The sequence below is a fragment of the Lepidothrix coronata genome, unplaced genomic scaffold, assembly GCF_001604755.1.
Source record: "Lepidothrix coronata isolate B3197 unplaced genomic scaffold, Lepidothrix_coronata-1.0 Scaffold14, whole genome shotgun sequence".
NCBI classification, from domain to species: Eukaryota; Metazoa; Chordata; class Aves; order Passeriformes; family Pipridae; genus Lepidothrix; species Lepidothrix coronata.
This window is the reverse complement of record NW_016690194.1, coordinates 6769692-6785963: the sequence shown is the minus strand read 5'-3', so window position 1 is coordinate 6785963 and position 16272 is coordinate 6769692. Positions and strand designations below refer to the sequence as shown.

At 38.1% G+C, this 16272-nt stretch overlaps 1 protein-coding gene across 3 annotated transcripts in view; it reads left to right on the top strand.

The window, feature by feature from the left end:
* Nucleotides 1-16272, top strand: part of SSBP2 (single stranded DNA binding protein 2) — a 141048-nt gene that overhangs the window by 96443 nt on the left and 28333 nt on the right. For all 3 annotated transcript variants that reach the window (XR_001873358.1, XM_017806119.1, XM_017806118.1), the window contains 3 exons: nucleotides 12677-12736; nucleotides 14006-14072; nucleotides 14242-14312. Coding sequence is in view for 2 of the 3 variants with exons in the window: in XM_017806119.1 (XP_017661608.1) it covers nucleotides 12677-12736; nucleotides 14006-14072; nucleotides 14242-14312 (198 nt within the window). In the remaining variant the exon portion in view is untranslated. The remainder of the gene's footprint in view (nucleotides 1-12676; nucleotides 12737-14005; nucleotides 14073-14241; nucleotides 14313-16272) is intronic.

The window sequence follows — 16272 nt, the reverse complement described above, 5'->3', positions numbered from 1 at the left end:
CATTTTATGAGTAGAGATTGAAAATGCTTGAGTGAGTATAATATTAAAATAATTTTTTATGATAATATACATGACATTACATGGAAATTTTAAAGTGAGAACGTTGTTGGTTGTGTTCAGCTCTGCGCTAAGCCACAGGCCAGATCTCTGAGGTCTTCAGGCTTCAGTGGGAATTAAGCCTGGGCAATCTCCTTGTGCGTTGAAGATCCCAACGCCAGTGCCCAAAAAGGAAGTCCAGGATTTATACCACGTGTTGCTTCTATTGCGTTTAGTGAAACTAAACACCTGGTGAGGCATTTTGGGCACTGACAGTGCAGGATATTATGATGGAAAAAATGGCATCTTTTAATGCAAGGCCAACCTGATACTTGTAATCTGAGTCTGGACTGCTCGCAGGTTGAGGTTGTGTCTCCTCTTCACCAAAACTCGCTTGGTTTTCTATATATGGGCAAACTAAGGCATGATTTTTGATACATGAATGAAAAGATATGTGCAAGTGAAGTGGAAAATATCTGACTGCTGCCAGTCACAAAATCCTCAGGAGTTGGCAGAACTGATTAATTAATTTATTTCTGCTTTTCCTGCCTTGAGCAGCTGGTTAGATAGATTTTTTTTACACACAGTTTTATCTTAATTTTTAGATTGTATCAATACTTCACCTTTTTCTTTCTTTCTTTTTTTTTTTTTACTTCAGTCACCCACTCCAGTTGTGATGTCAAAGGAATTAACTTTTTTTCTGTTATTTTCTGGGGTGATATTTAAGAGGGGGAAAGGGCACCAATAGGACAAGTATGTGAAGTGCAGAGGAGAGAGTAACTATTTTAAAGGTTTTACAGAAGGAGGGTGTGGGCGTTTTGTTTTTAGAAGCGTGAAAAGACTTCCAGCCACTCTAGATCGTTTAAAGATGTAAGAAAGACATGATGACAGAAAGTTAAGTGTGGGTAAAATTTCCTTGTCTGCCAGTACCTGGCTTGAGTCTTACTTGAAGCCACAACAGCAGCCTGCTCTTTTTGCAAGGCCTGGGATTGAAAATTAACATTTTTTTTCAAAATATTATTAATTTTTGCTGCAGTCATCTGCTTAAGAATACATGTAGGTTTGCAAATCCAAGTGCAGGTTTGATAGTGGGTGCATTGATATGGTTGGGAGCAATCCCACCAAGGGGAGCTGAGCCAAAATCCAGTCATTTACATTCCAGTGCGGTGGAAACTGTAAGGTATGTGTAAAGCTGATGAGCGCAGACAGCCCCTGACAAGGTGTGGTGGTGTTGGAGTGAGTGCTGTCAGGCAGCAGTTTAATACCAGATTGTGAAACCCTCAGTGGGAGCCGAGTCTCACCAAGGTCAATTCATCTGACAAGAAAATGTATTGACAGATACAGCTCTGCCTGTGAAACCTGAAAATTGGGGAATATCATCTGCTGCCCTGAAACATAGGTGAAATCACAAACAAGGCAGAGAAACTCATGATGAAAACTTCCTACTGCCTTCGTAGGTACTGTTTTCCTTGTACACCTTTAATTAGACAGTGCATTTCTCTGTCCTCTCCTGCAGTTTCTCTGGTCACATCTGGTCCTGAGAGGAACCAAACCACAGAAAACATCTTCATCTGCCTTGTTCTGAGTACTGACAAACTCCAGTCCTCTTTCACCAAGAGTTTGCAGTTCAGACCTGCAGCTTCCTCTTGGGTGATGAAGGCAAACAATTTTGTTCTTCAGGAGAGGGAAGATTACAGGGAGAGTGGAGAGTGGTGCTTATGTCTATATTTAGTTCTCTGAGACTTTGCAATACAAAAGCATTGTAGCACTTCAACTTCTTTTAACCTAGAATTTATCTAGAAGGTCATCCTGGAACTATAAGGATGCCTTTTGTTGCTTTCATGAGCTGTTTGGATTGGCATAAGCTGAGGCTGTTGACCAGCTCTGCTTGGAGAGCTCAGATGATATAATTTCTTTTCTCTTGGTTTTGCACTGAAACTGTGTTTCAAGTGGGCATAAACCACTCGTGGTGATGTAACCAAACTGGAAGTCATGGCTGCTGCAATGGATTCTTATCAGACAGGTCAGGGGAACATGGAAGTCCAGGCGGGGACTGTGCTGCAAACAAAGGATCATTACTGAGATTCTCTTAAGGCTGGCTCTGCTGACCATTAACACGATTTTTGAGAACTTTGGCTTTTAAAAAAAAATAAATCTTATTTTTTACAAAAGAAAATAAATATATTTTCATTTTATAAAATAATACAGTATGTTAGTGTAGCAGATGGAGGTAGCTAAATAAGGGAGAATTATGGTTTCTCAGTATGTGGTAAAACTCTGCTCTTTCTAAAATGAGGTTTTCTTGCCTATTTAGACCACTAGCACTGAAGTTAATTAGCAACCTCTGGCATTTCATGCCTGGTCCACAGAGGTGGAGTTTCTGAAGCCATCAGCTGAATTTTTCTTGTGTCTCCATGTACCTGTACTTTTATACTTCAGTTCAGGTGATGGATGACAGTCACTACAGTGCTGACAGTCTGAAACAATGATACAGTGAAGGGAAGGTGGTGGAGTTGTGCAGTGCTATTTTCAACTAAATGACTTCTTTAGTTGAAGACTAAAGACTTTTTTAGTCTAAAAAAAAGAGAATTGTTTACAGTGTCAGAAGTTAAATTTGAGAAGTCAAGAAAACAGGTTTATAAGGAGTTAGGATGTGCCTCAATTTCCTCCTCCTATGTTGGGCTTTAATGTAATTTTAAATGTCATAGGTATGTATTTTTTGTCCTCATCTTCTTTTAGTCTGTACAGTAGTGAGACTCTGAAAATAAACAGGTGTGATACAATAACTGAGCCTGCTCTTGGTTCATTAGCAGCAAAACTTGAGTGTGCAGGACTATAGGAGCAGTGAAGGCATGAGTTCTGCTGTACAACACTCTGAAACTCCAAATAGGAGAGCCCAAACAGTTACTTGGGCAATAGAAGTCGTACAACTATATTAGATTGCATAAGATGATTTTACATATCTATGAAATGCTCATCTAACTGTAGCCTGAGTCTGGAAATCATTTTACCAGTTTTCCCTTAGACCACTTCCTGTCTATGGAGCTCAGGTGTGAGGATGGCACTTCATTACTGTGTTAGTAAAATAAAGTAATTTGGGACATTTTCTGTGTCAGTTTTTAAAAATTTTTTAGTCTGTGTCATTTGTAAGTTTCTTCATATGTCCAGCCATAGAGATCAACATGACCTGGTCTGTGTCCCTCTCTTTGGAGCCTGATCCTGACAGAGGGCAGCTGAAAAACTGAATAAAATTGTAATAAATAATTACCTTTGGGTCTGGATGTTAGTGGATGCATAAATTGTCACCAGCCAGCGCTTTACACGAGGCTCTTAAAAACTCATTTGCAGTGAGGTAAATTCTTCCACCTGTGATCAGGGAGGATTAGGTCATAGAGTTCAAAGACTCTCAGATTTTCACATCCAGTCCTGCAGGTGCAAGCTGCCGCTCTTCAGCAGTTTCCATGGATATTTCCATCCACCTTCATTGATCTTTCAAAGTCAGCAAAAAAACTTGAGAAAAGTTACATTTGGATTTTTTCAGAATATAATTTATATGTATATATATGGTTATTATATATATAAAAATAAATAAAAATAGTAAGCAAATAAACAGAGGCCAGAGGGAAGTTTCAGGGGGTGTGTTCACTGAAGTATTTTGAATTTTTAAAAATAATGGAAAGTATTGATTTCTCAGGATTTTATTTGCCTTTTAGTTAATTTTCCGGTTTTAGCAGACCTAAATCATAGAATCATAGAATCATAGAATCAGACGGGTTGGAAAGGACCTCTGAGATCATCAGGTCCAACCCTTGATCCACTACCACCACAGTTGCTAGACCATGGCACTAAGTGCCACGTCCAGCCTCATCTTAAAAACCTCCAGGGACGGGGAATCCACCACTTCCCTGGGCAGCCCATTCCAATGCCTGATTACCCTCTCTGTAAAGAATTTCTTTCTAATATCCAATCTAAACCTCCCCTGGCGCAGCTTGAGACCGAGCCCTCTTGTCCTACTGCTGATTGCCTGGGAGAAGAGACCAACCCCCACCTGGCTACAACCTCCTCTCAGGTAGTTGTAGAGAGTGATGAGGTCTCCCCTGAGCCTTCTCTTCTCCAGGCTGAACAGCCCCAGCTCCCTCAGCTTCTTCTCACAGGACTTGTGCTCAAGTCCCTTCACCAGCCTCGTTGCCCTTCTCTGCACCTGCTCCAGCACCTCAACATCTTTCCTGAACTGAGGGGCCCAGAACTGGACACAGCACTCCAGGTGTGGCCTCACCAGTGCTGAGTACAGGGGAAGAATCACTTCCCTGGTCCTGCTGGCCACACTGTTCCTGACACAGGCCAGGATGCCATTGGCCTTCTTGACCACCTGGGCACACTGCTGAGTTTAAAATAGAGTAGCGTAGGATGGTTTGAAAGGGACCTTAAAGACCGTAGGGGGAAGCATGTTGTTTTATAAATTGACAGTTCACTTGTATAATTTGGTAATTTTGTTGAAAGTTAAGTTTACCACTATCTGTACCTTTTCACATGCTTTTTCTTTTAAACTCATTAATTTTTAAGCAAATCTGTTAAAATTTGTTCTAGTTGAGTTTACCCACTAAATGTTCCATGATGCCTGTGTTTTCTAAAGGGATTTTAAAGTTTGCCTCATTCACCAATTTAAGATCATCAGATAAACTTGGAATGTCATGGAAAAGAAGAGTCGACACCATGTTTGAAATACAAATGTTACATATTCCTCTTATATAAAGGGGAAAAAAAAACCAAAACAGACCAAACCCAGCCCTCTAAATTACTGTGAGCCTGTCTTGCCATCTAGTGGCAGCTGTTCATGCTCGTTTTAGCTCAATCCATGTTATTCTAAAGTATTTTTAGCCTTGTTTGTCATAGTAGAGCTGACCTAATGCTTCAGAAGAGCATCATTACAGTGAGGCACATGAGCAGAAAGGACTCTTCCATTTATCTTTCTGCCTAGCATTGCTATTTATATAAATATATAAATAAATAAATGTATAAATATATGTATAAAAAGAAATATATGTAAAGTTAAACATTTAAATAGTGGTAATAAGCAAAGTCAGTGAATTAAAAAATCAGTAACATGCTCCTCTTGCATTTTGAAACAGAAATAGTGAACTACTTACCTATGTAAAGGAGATAGGTTTCTAAGTTGTCATGTAAGGCTGTAAAACATCTCTGTGATGTTCTGCTTAGTTCACACTTAACACTGACAATATTTACAGTGAAGTCATGGCATAATACACTTTTAAACAATATAACTGCTGTTACAGATTCAGTAAATGCAGCATTTGATGAAAACAGTTGCAGTAGGGAAGATGGGGAGGGAGGAATCCTCCAGCATCCCTTTAAAGCCGTTTTGGAGTGAATTGTCCACAAAAGTGGTTGTTTGTGCAAGGGGTGAGGATTCCTGGTTCCAAATGTTTAAAAACATTTTGTTTATTTTTAACCCCCTTTGAGCTGTTCCAACTCTTGTCTTCCTTTTAATACTCATGAAGTTTCCTAGTTTTCCAGGAGTTTCTCTGTATTTTTTCTCCCACCTTCAAGCAGAAACACCTCATTATCCTCAGATCCTGCTCCATCACTCACCTTTGAGTGCTGACCTTCACGTTTTCCCAATTTTTGTAGCATTGCCTATACCTTTTTTGTTTTAAAGCTAAAATCCTTGCAAACAAACTGGGACACAACTGCAGAATTAGCTGGATTTGGCACGTGTCCACACCCAGCCTCAATTCCAGTGGAGCACACAGGGCAGTTGCAGGTGAAGGAGTGAAAAGTTTAAGAATTTTGAGGAGAGCAGGCACAGTGAAGTCCCAGAAGCTTGAAAGCATCCTGGATATTGTGAAAATACTGTTACAAAAGAATGAAATGTCACCAAAGCTACAAACACAGCCTGTGGGCAAAGATAGCAGCTTTGGTAGGCCTTGAAAAGCTGTGAAAATAGAGTTTAAAAGGGATTTTTTTCTCCCTCGGTTTTTATTATTAATGCAGGTAAGAAGAATTTTATTGTATTTTTTGGAATCTCCATTGTTTGTAAATGCATTCACCCCAGTGTATCAGACTGGGAATACCCAAGTGCATAATAATATTGGTATGCCTAATTTTTGCAGAATTCAGATCTATGCATTTTGTCCTCACTAGTATCATGCTGCATTTTAAAGTATTCAGTTTTTAATCTTAAGACTTCTTAGACTATGTGAGAGGGTATTATCATTTGGCAAGATTTTTTTGTCTTTTTTTGTGTATGTGTGATTCCTTTTCTCTAAAATACGAGGAGTAAAGTCATCTTTAAAGAGAGAAAGATACCCAACATCTGTTGGCTTCGATAATCCTTCCCTGCAGTTGTGGTAATGGTTTTACTGCTCGTAACTGTTGGAACAAATTAAAACTGCTCAGCTTGAGCAGCTAAATCAGCTGTGAGCCCCCCACCTCCCCTTCCAGGGGAAGAGGGCACAAGTCATCTTCCCGGGAGATCTGTTCTCAGCTTTATAATTTCATCCTGAAAATTGAAATTCTTTGTAAGATAAACCTTAGAAGTCTAAGGGTAGTGACCATACACCAAAATTAGTGTTATATTTGCTGCTGAAGTGGTGCTGAGGAAGGGTTGTTATTTGTAAGTGATGCTCCTCTCTGCTGAGGTTGGTTCATGTTCATAATCTCGCTTTTTGCAGGAGCCACAAGTGCTTAGGTTGGAAGCCAGAAGGGATGACAGTGCTTTGGAATGTTATATTTATTAAATGTAAAAGCAGGAGTAACAAACCTCAGCTTGTCATTGTCAAAGCTACTCCAAAAGATCAGTCGTGTATCACAATCAGGTTCACTAAATTTAAGGAAATCCTTTCTCAAACTCAAGTGGTCTGTCTGTGTGTTGTCTAAAGGGGTTTTTTATTTTTTATTTTTAAATGTGATACATCCTGGATGTTTTGGTGTGGCAAGTTTGAAATACTGTATTTTCTGCAGTATTTGCATTTATTAAAAATTAAAATAAAAATATTAGCCTGGTTTAAGGTGCATGTAGATAATAACCCTTCTAAAATTTGCATTTCTTTCAAAAATGCGTAAAAATCTCATGTGCAGAACTTGGCCACTTTGTCTCTCAGTTACTAAATCTTGAGCATGAGATAATGATGTTTCCCATAAAGTGAGACGGGTATAATTACAGTGCAATTCCTAACGGTCATCAATTCCTAAAGATCATCTAAGAGCACACCTGGCTTTAGGTTTGTTTCTTTTAAATAAGGTTTTGTTTCTTCATTTGTCTACACCTAAGAAGGTATATATTGCAATATTCTCCCATATGGTGGAATGACTCCTGCATTTTTTTACAAGGGATAAATCATGGAATTTGTTTGAAATGCTGGCATTGCTGTAACTTGGAATTTGAGATGTGGAAAGACAAATGTCTCTGGAAGGCTTTTAAATTTAGGAAAAAATTATTAATTTTGCTCTATACTCTGAATTAAATTAGACCTCTTACCTCTTGCTGTTTATAGGTTGTCATTCTGACTTAGAAAACTATAAATATGGGAATGAATTTTCTAAGGGATCTTTTTCTGAAGGACAGAGAAGAACTTGCTCATGGTAGTTAGTATGTATGGTCATCAGGAAAGGCCAGCATAGACAGAAGTCCCATCTGAGTGCTGAGAAAACACAATTTTACGGAAAATAGCGAAAGTAAAATCAGCTGGCTTGGTTTGCACTGGTAGATTGCAAGATGTGTAGTATATAACCCAAATTTCACTGCTGAAATACTTCAGTAAAATACAAACCAAAGCCCTCTAACACTGTGGTTGCCACTGGGGGAGCAGAGCAGGACAAGAAGGGTACTGTAATTAGCAGGGTAATTAACAGTAAAATGCAGTTGAATAGGAAAACAGTTTTTAGTTCAGAATTAGTGATGACCTGTCCCAGCCTCACAGAGGGTAAGTTACATGTTTGCACTGATCTGATCTCAGAATGTGTCATTTTGGGAGCTAATTGAGTTTAGTCCTGGTTAGATTTAAAAATGTGTTAATGAAGATTGTCATTAAAACTGTGGTGACTGTTCCTGCTGATGGAGATTCCACAAAAAAAAAAAAAATCATAGTGAAAACTAACTAAATAAAAAGTATGTGAATTGTGAGGTAACTTGAATAAAGTCAATTCACACTTATTTTATGGTTCTCTGCTGGTTCTTTTCAGGAGTTCAAACTCTCATTCCTTTGAGGGGTTTAAATTTCCATTTCAAAATGGAAGTAGTAGTTGTAAAGCACCTCTAAAGCATTTTCTAAAATATAGAAGTCTTAAGGAGTTATATCACAATATTGTCTACTCTAATAAGAAAATGAAACAAAAATATCCAGCAGTCTTATTTTTTTACCATTTGGCTGGAAAAGAGGAGGAGAAGGAGAAATAATAATAATAATAATAATAATAATAATAATAATAATATAATACCAAACCTTTTAACTAGGAATAAAATTTGAAAACAAAAAAGATGAAGGTTAATTGTATTTTCATGGACAGAATGTGTAACTAAGCAATTCATTTTTTAACAGGGAGAGGAGAACAAAGATTTTTGACTTGTTTCACTTGTTAAAATTTAGAACTTTAACTGAAAAAAGGAAGAGATTGGGTCATTTTCAGAATTCCCATATGGGATATAACCCTGTCTCTGGCAGCTTCAGCCCTCTTCCAATATCTGCTCTTCAAGTAGCTGCACAATTAATTTAAACTTATTTATTGTATTGTGTGCAAATGAAGCCTGTATTACGTTTTAAGCATCTAGTGATAAGTAGTGTTTAGTGTTTGTGCTGGTGGTGGTGACTGAATTACACAAACTAATTAATACCATTTCATACCAAGTGCTAAAGCCCTGTCTCACCCTGTGTTTTTTAATTTGTGTGTGTTGTTCCCCTGAGAGATGTTTTCCATTTTAAAAGCATCATCCATCTCTCAGGGTTTGTGTTGAAACATGTAATCTGAGAAGATAGATCTCAATTTGATAATGCAGGTTAAAAAAAATGAAAAAATATATTTACAGTCAATTCAGTCTCAATAGTAATTTAAATATTCAAGATTATTTATTTAGCTATGGATTATTGTAAATTTTGCAAGTTCACGTGAGTCAAAATATGATTGATAAAGGTAATGGCATGAGGGCAAAAAAAAAGATGAAGATGTCAATGCAAATAACCCTCACTCATGTCTGGAAGGAAGTAAATTGTAATTCCAGCTTCTGGAAGGGAAGTAAATTAAAAATAAAAATATATTTATTGAAATCTGCTATGCTTAGTAGAACATCATCTTTTAAATCCTTTGTTCCACTACTATTAGGTAAAGATGAAAACTAAACCACACCATATTTTATAGCTGCCTGAACAACTAAAAGAGAGTAAGAATTGCACAAGTGGCAGAGAAACATCCCAGCTTCTGTGCCTTTATGACATCAGCTTCCTGCTGGATATTTTTTTGTGAAATCACATTTTCTACCACCCACACATGGGCAGTGAGACCACTGGTGCTGCAACATTGATTCTTCAAAGACTTCCATACTCAGAAACTTGATTTCTCTTCATCCCCTTGTGTAGTGAACTAAGAAAAATAGAATTTTACAAGATTTTCACATTGCGTATGTACACACAACTCACAAAATTGCATTAAATACACAGATATGAGATACCCTTTACTGTGCCTGTACACAGACGATTGTTCTTTAGCAGAAAGATAACAAAAAAGTGCTACAGCTTCTGGCACATCATTCATGTTCTTGAATTTGTCCTCTTTTAAAGTATTTCTAACAATTTAACATTGCAGGATACTGTAAATAAGAGCAAGGCGATTACTCAAGTTAACATTTCACATCTTGATTTTATTTTGTGTAGTCTCATTTTAGTATTTTTTTAGTATTCTAATTATTTTCTCCTTTTAGGTTTTTGGGTTTTTCTTTTTTTCACTCTAGGTTGATAAATAAAAATATTCTGTGGCAATTACACAAAAGGTTTTTCCTTTCTGGCCTCATTTTCACTCAGTTAAGTAGAAGCTCCTGCTTTCTTTGGTCGTAGTTGCCTGATGGCAGACTTCAAGATACTTTTTGTGGTGCCAAATTACTGAATTCCATACCTGCAGGCAAGAATTATGATATACTGGTGTCAGTAGGTGTGGTGGTGGTATTTCCATCTCATCCATGACTTAGATATGGCATATCTTAGATATTTTGTTTTATTCATATTATTTTTTGTTTTTTCCATTGTTTGGGGTTTGTTTGGTATTTGGTTTAGGCTTTTTTCCTATTTTTGTTTGGTTTGGGTTATTTTTGTTTTGCTTTGGGGTTTTTTTTGTTTGGTTGGTTTTGGTTAGAGGGTTTTTGGGTGAATGGTTGATGTTTTGTGTTTGGGTCACAGGTGTTTTGTGTTTGGGTCCAAGTCTTCAGCATGTACAGAATTAATTTTTATCATCAGAAACAAGTGCTGAGAGACCAATTCAAAGTCTGTGGCCACTGGTTTTGGTTTAGTACCAGGATTTTGGACCCACTGAGTTTTGGGGTGTTTGTGCTGCAAGAGAAGGGGAAGACAAAGTTCCCAAGAAGTCGCTGACAGAGGGATTCCTGCCATAAGAAATGTAAAGCCTCCCTAGACCATGGTAATGTCACCAGCTCCTAACAAAGAATTAGTAGAAAACTTAGTAAAACTAATTCAGAGTCTAAATGTCAGGTGCTCTTATCAATGACAAAGGATGGAGTGAAAAAACATGTGTCACAAACTTTCTGCTGCTTCATGTCTTCCAGAATCCTGGTGCTTAATAATGTGTTCTTGGAGACTTTAAAAAATGTTCCCACTGTAGGGAAAAGCTTTAATATTTAACATATTTTCTTTTAAATGTTGGACGGAATGTCTTTGTTGTCTTGATACATCTTGGTAGAATCTTTTTGTGGACAACCACGACATTGGTGGTGGAGAGGAAGAAGTTTAGTACAAATGACAAAAATAAGAATATTTAAGTTTTTAGCAGTAAAATTTTGGGGTAAGTTAAACCATAGGAACTGTTCGAAATCTGTTGGTCATGGATGGCAGTTGTACCTGGATTCTCTTGTTTAAAGACAGAAGAAGATTTAAACCCTTCCACAAGCACGTTTAAGAAGAATACACAGATAAATGAGTATTTACAGTATATAAACCTTCATGTAAGCTTGGAAGGATCAGATTTTTTGCAAATCACAGACTATTACATAATATTCGTAGTGTGGTTCTATTGTACACAGTTGAGTTGAGAGACACTTCTGATTTCCCCTTTATGAGCTGTAAATAAAGATGAGTTTTGTTGCTGGATGAGGCAGTCCTAACCCAAGGTCCTCCCTGGAGTGGCTGTGCTTGCTTGACCTTTGTAGAAATTGTTGAAATTCTGGTTTCCTCACACTTTTACTGTTTTACAAGGGCCTGGCCATATGCACAGTCCTTTTCTCTTTCTTTTTTTCTTATCAGAGATTCTCCCCATCAGAAGGTGCCCAAAGAAGTCTCCCTCTTCTACAGCACATCAAATGCCTTATTATTAGCTTTTCAGAATTGTTATTGAACTTTCTTCTCCAGTTTGTAAACCCTCTGTACTTCAAATTGCTTTCTACTACTTACTTTATGTGCGTGTTTATGTAGTTTACACTATTTCAGCTTTCATCTGATTCCAGGATGTGAAAGGTTTCATTTATTTATGCAAGATCATAGGAAAAATTCCAGCAGTAATTATTGGTGAAGCGATGGTATTTTCTCTGCTTTGCTATTGCTGGACTTTATAAGTGTGTGCTCACAGTTAAATAACTTTTAGCTCTGTATTTTCTCCTGGAGTTACAGGTACCCTGCATGCCAAAGCCATCCTCTTCATCATCTTTTCATTCAGATGTTTTTGCCTTTCTCCTGTAGATTTCACATTTACCACTAATCTTCGTAGAATTCTGGATTATTGTCTAACAGAGATGTTAGACGTGTTTGCTGGCAGTACTGTTTGTTTATCATGGGCTGTGAGGGAGTTCAGGAGTAGCCAAGAGGCTTTAGAACCTCATGGGATGGTACAGCATCCCATACAGATTTGGGTATAAATTTGGGTTTGAGAGAGGAGTGTGAGCATGGAGGGATAAGAGGAGTACAGCACTGAATTTATATGGCTGATGAAACCACCAAAATTCTAAATATTTACAACAAAAACTTGGAGTCTGTGTCCTCACAGGTTAAATTTTGTAGTTTACTCTATTATGAAAAAATGCATGAAAAATATTACTGCATTATTATGCTGTTCTTTACCTCTGGACTCTCCCAAGAACACTTTTCTATTCCAGGGTTCCCATCTTACCCCCTTCACCACTATAGATGTCTGATTATATGATCTGAATGGTCTATTATTCTTCTTTGTAATGCATTAAGTTATTTATATTCTGCACACACAACTGCTGTAACAAAGTTTTAAGCAATATACCTTGGTAGAAGTATTGGCTAAGAATTTTAAAATTTATTTAATTCTGCTAAACATTATGGGACAATATCCTGAATACTCTATTTAGGCTGGATGCTGTAGCTGTGAGTATGACAATGACCCAGTGTGGTATATACAAGCTAAGTGAAATTATTTAGAAGTATTTCTTTTTTTTTCACAGCCTTTCATGTCCCCTCGGTACCCTGGAGGTCCAAGGCCACCTTTAAGAATACCCAATCAGGTAAGAATTTATCACTCCAGAGTGAGTGTTTGCTGTTTTACTTAATTCTGTGTAAAATGCATCAATCTCTCTACATACAAATTATGTTTACTTCACAGTAAATATGGAGGTTATTGGTGAAAAACAGATACCACGAAGGGCTGTGTGGCTCTTACAGACACTCTGAGGACTTTATAAAAGTGTTGAATTCCCAGTTTACCCTCTTCCCTATCAAAGGATGCGTCTGCCAGCGAGACAGGGATGTAATGAGCTGCTGTTGGTCAGCAGGGACCTTCATTGGCCCATCTGTGAAAAGATGGTTCTGGAAGTGGAGAGCATTTGTGTTTTTAAGTTCTCCATAGTGTTTCCAGGGCTGCCTTTCTTGTTATCACACTATACCCCAATCTCATTTGTGGCTATTTTTTGTATCCATGTGACACAGTGTCAACAAATTTGTCTCTAGTTTTGGCGCAATATCACCAGAAAGGATGAAATTTAAATAGTGTCTTAGCAAAGGTATTTGAGCTCCTTATCCAAGTATTTGGGTTCCACACACTCTGTGTTCCTGGGCACTGCAAATCCTGGCAGGGGGGAGCTGGACGTGCTGAGTGGAAGCGCTGCCAACCTGCAGATTTAGTTTCAGGAGTGTTGTTTTGTCTGCACACTGTAATATTTTCGGTTCAGAGTTGGAACATAATCACATAATGTCAGTGAATTACAGGTCTGGCTTCATTCACGTTATGCCATGTTCATGAATTGCTACTTTTAGCACCACTGCCATGACTCAGGTTACAGTGTGGATGGGCAGTGTGTGGAAGCAATGAACTATTATAGTGCACCTTTAAGCCTCAGATGAGGTGGTAGTTTGGTCCTGGTCTAGTGGGACATGCCCCTGCCCATGGCAGGGAATTGGAATGAGATCAGTTTTAAGGTTCCTTCCAACCCAAACCACTCTGTAATTCTGTGATTTACTCATTCTGTGATTTACATTTGTACTGAAAATTTGGCGCTGTTTTGGAATGCTAAATAGCACCCAGTGGATCAGCCACAAAGATCCATTAATAAAAACATTTTTCTACTTGGCCAAACTTCAGTTAAGATCCTGTGAAAATGAGCCTTAACCCTAGTTCAGCAAACCCAAAGGGTAGATTAGCAAGTGGGGACATTAAAGCACATTACTCTTGGCTCAGAAGAAAAAGCCAGGAATTAAAAAGTAAAATATATATGTTATGCCTTTAAGATAAATTTCTAAGCATTAAGTGCTTATCCCGGTGGTTTCCCTTCCTTCAGGCCCTGGGAGGTGTCCCTGGAAGTCAACCACTCCTGCCCAGCGGGATGGACCCCACACGGCAGCAGGGTGAGTTCAGCCACTCCAAATTACTACCCTCACAAACTTGTATATTTCTCCCTGTATTTCAAACCCTACTGCACCTCTTAAAGCTTTTTTTTTTTAATTAGAAAGGATCAATTTGCTAAAAGTTGCCTGTGTATTGTGTAATTTTTAATGTGATGTGACTTTATTGCAGGACATCCAAACATGGGAGGGCCGATGCAGAGGATGACTCCTCCGAGGGGAATGGTGCCATTAGGACCACAGGTACCTTCTACAGATGGGTTATTCTTACTTGACAGGCCTGTACATATATTCCTCTGACTTTCTGTAACTTGAAGGTGCCCAGGATTTGTTTTCACAATCCTCTTCTAAAATAAACTTCCAGTTTTACAAAAAAAAATTAGCTCTGAATTGCAGCTGTGCAAAATCCAGAAGGAAAAATCTGTCATTTTTGTTAAGATTTGGAATTAAATGAGGAATTCCTTCACTTGCTTATTTCAGAAAAATGTGTGCTGTCATCAAAGACTGACGTTGGTAAGGGAGACCAAGGGTGGAGTAGGTGTTTCCTCATCCTGCTCATGGATAATTATGCTGATTAGGAGGAAAAATACTTCTAACTTAGGGAAACTCTTTGTACCAAAAATACCCCTGGAAATTCTGTGAAGTTTTTCTTTCATCTACTCTTGATCTAAATTTTTGGTGAGTGCTGGAGAGATTTTAATGTAAAACAAGATGCTCCTGTTGCCATTTCTTGCCCTTGTCCATCATGAGCAGATCTGTGGCTCTGTTTCAGCAGTGGACCAAGGCAGGAAACAAACGACTCTGGTACACACCTGAAACACAAATCCAAAATATTATTCTGCGTTTTGTCAGCACTCTCACTGAGGGAATGTGTAGGTGGTGGTGTTTCGTATTGGTGTTGCCAGTGTGTTGTTTCACAGTGTGCTTGTTGTGCCCACACTTTGCATTTTCACTTCCCCATTTCAGATCTCTCTTGTGGCTTCTTGTTTGGATAACAGCTACATTTTTAATGATTAAATATATTTGCCTTTCCAGTTCTGTCCATAACTGTCTCTACAATTTTGGGTTTTCTTGGTACAAACCAGTTGTGCAGTTCCATACATCGGCTGTGTGACCAACAAAACATTATTAAATACATTTCTCAATTTTTTCTGTAGCACTGAAATACATTTACCATTTTTGGAGGTAGAAGGAGAAGCTTTGCTGTGCTGCCATGTGAGATTGAGCTGATCCTTTATGCAGCACCATTAGTCACACAGCAGGCAAATTTCATGCCAGTTTTTTTTTGAGGATAATTTTCCCATTTTTGCTGTTGCTTAAAATCCAGTGGTTTTGTAAGTTTCTCCTTTCTTGTGCCAAACATCCTCTTAAAAGGTAACCTACCCAAACCTTAAGTTCACAAATTATTCTATAAATGGGAGTGCTCTTATTTTAGGACAAACTAGTAAATTTGTTTAGCAGTTGCAGTAATTACAGTTAAAAGTTAGACTGTGAGGTGGGACAGGCTGTTCTGCTTGTATCCCACCAAATAAAACCAGGCATAATTTACCTTTTTGTTTAAGTAGTAGAGTTCAACTTCTGTCACGATATCAGGGCATAAACTCAGGCTTTATGGGCATCAGGTAATTCATTTATTAGCATTGCTATGACATTAAGTATCATATGAAATACTCTTAATATTGGTTATCATAGAGCTGGGCTGGTGGAAGGTGTTCCTGCCCAGGGGATTGAAACTGGGTGGTCTTTAAGGTCCCTTCCAATGCAAACCCTTCTGGGATTCTATGATTTATTAGAATGGAATAATTGGAAGAGAGATGTAATGGTTATGCTGTATGTTATTAAAGTTATATGATATGGTGTAATTTTATACAAGCATAACAAAATTTAATTTAACAGAATACAGATTGACTTCCATGATATAGAAACCTCAGAACCTCAGACAAGATTTTGGATTTTCAACTCCCTTGGTTTAGAAGTCGAATTCATTATAAAACTTCCTTTGCTGGCCATCAAGTTGTCTTCAACATGTGTAAATAATTCCTACTGGAACAACTTTAACCATTCTTAGCCTATTTCTGTCATTTGTAAACCTTCCTCCATGGGGTTAACAATATCGTTTTTTTAAGTCAACAGTTGGGGGCCTCTGGTGGTCTAGTGGTTAGGGTGCAGGACTCTCACCGCTGCGACCCGGGTTCGATTCCCG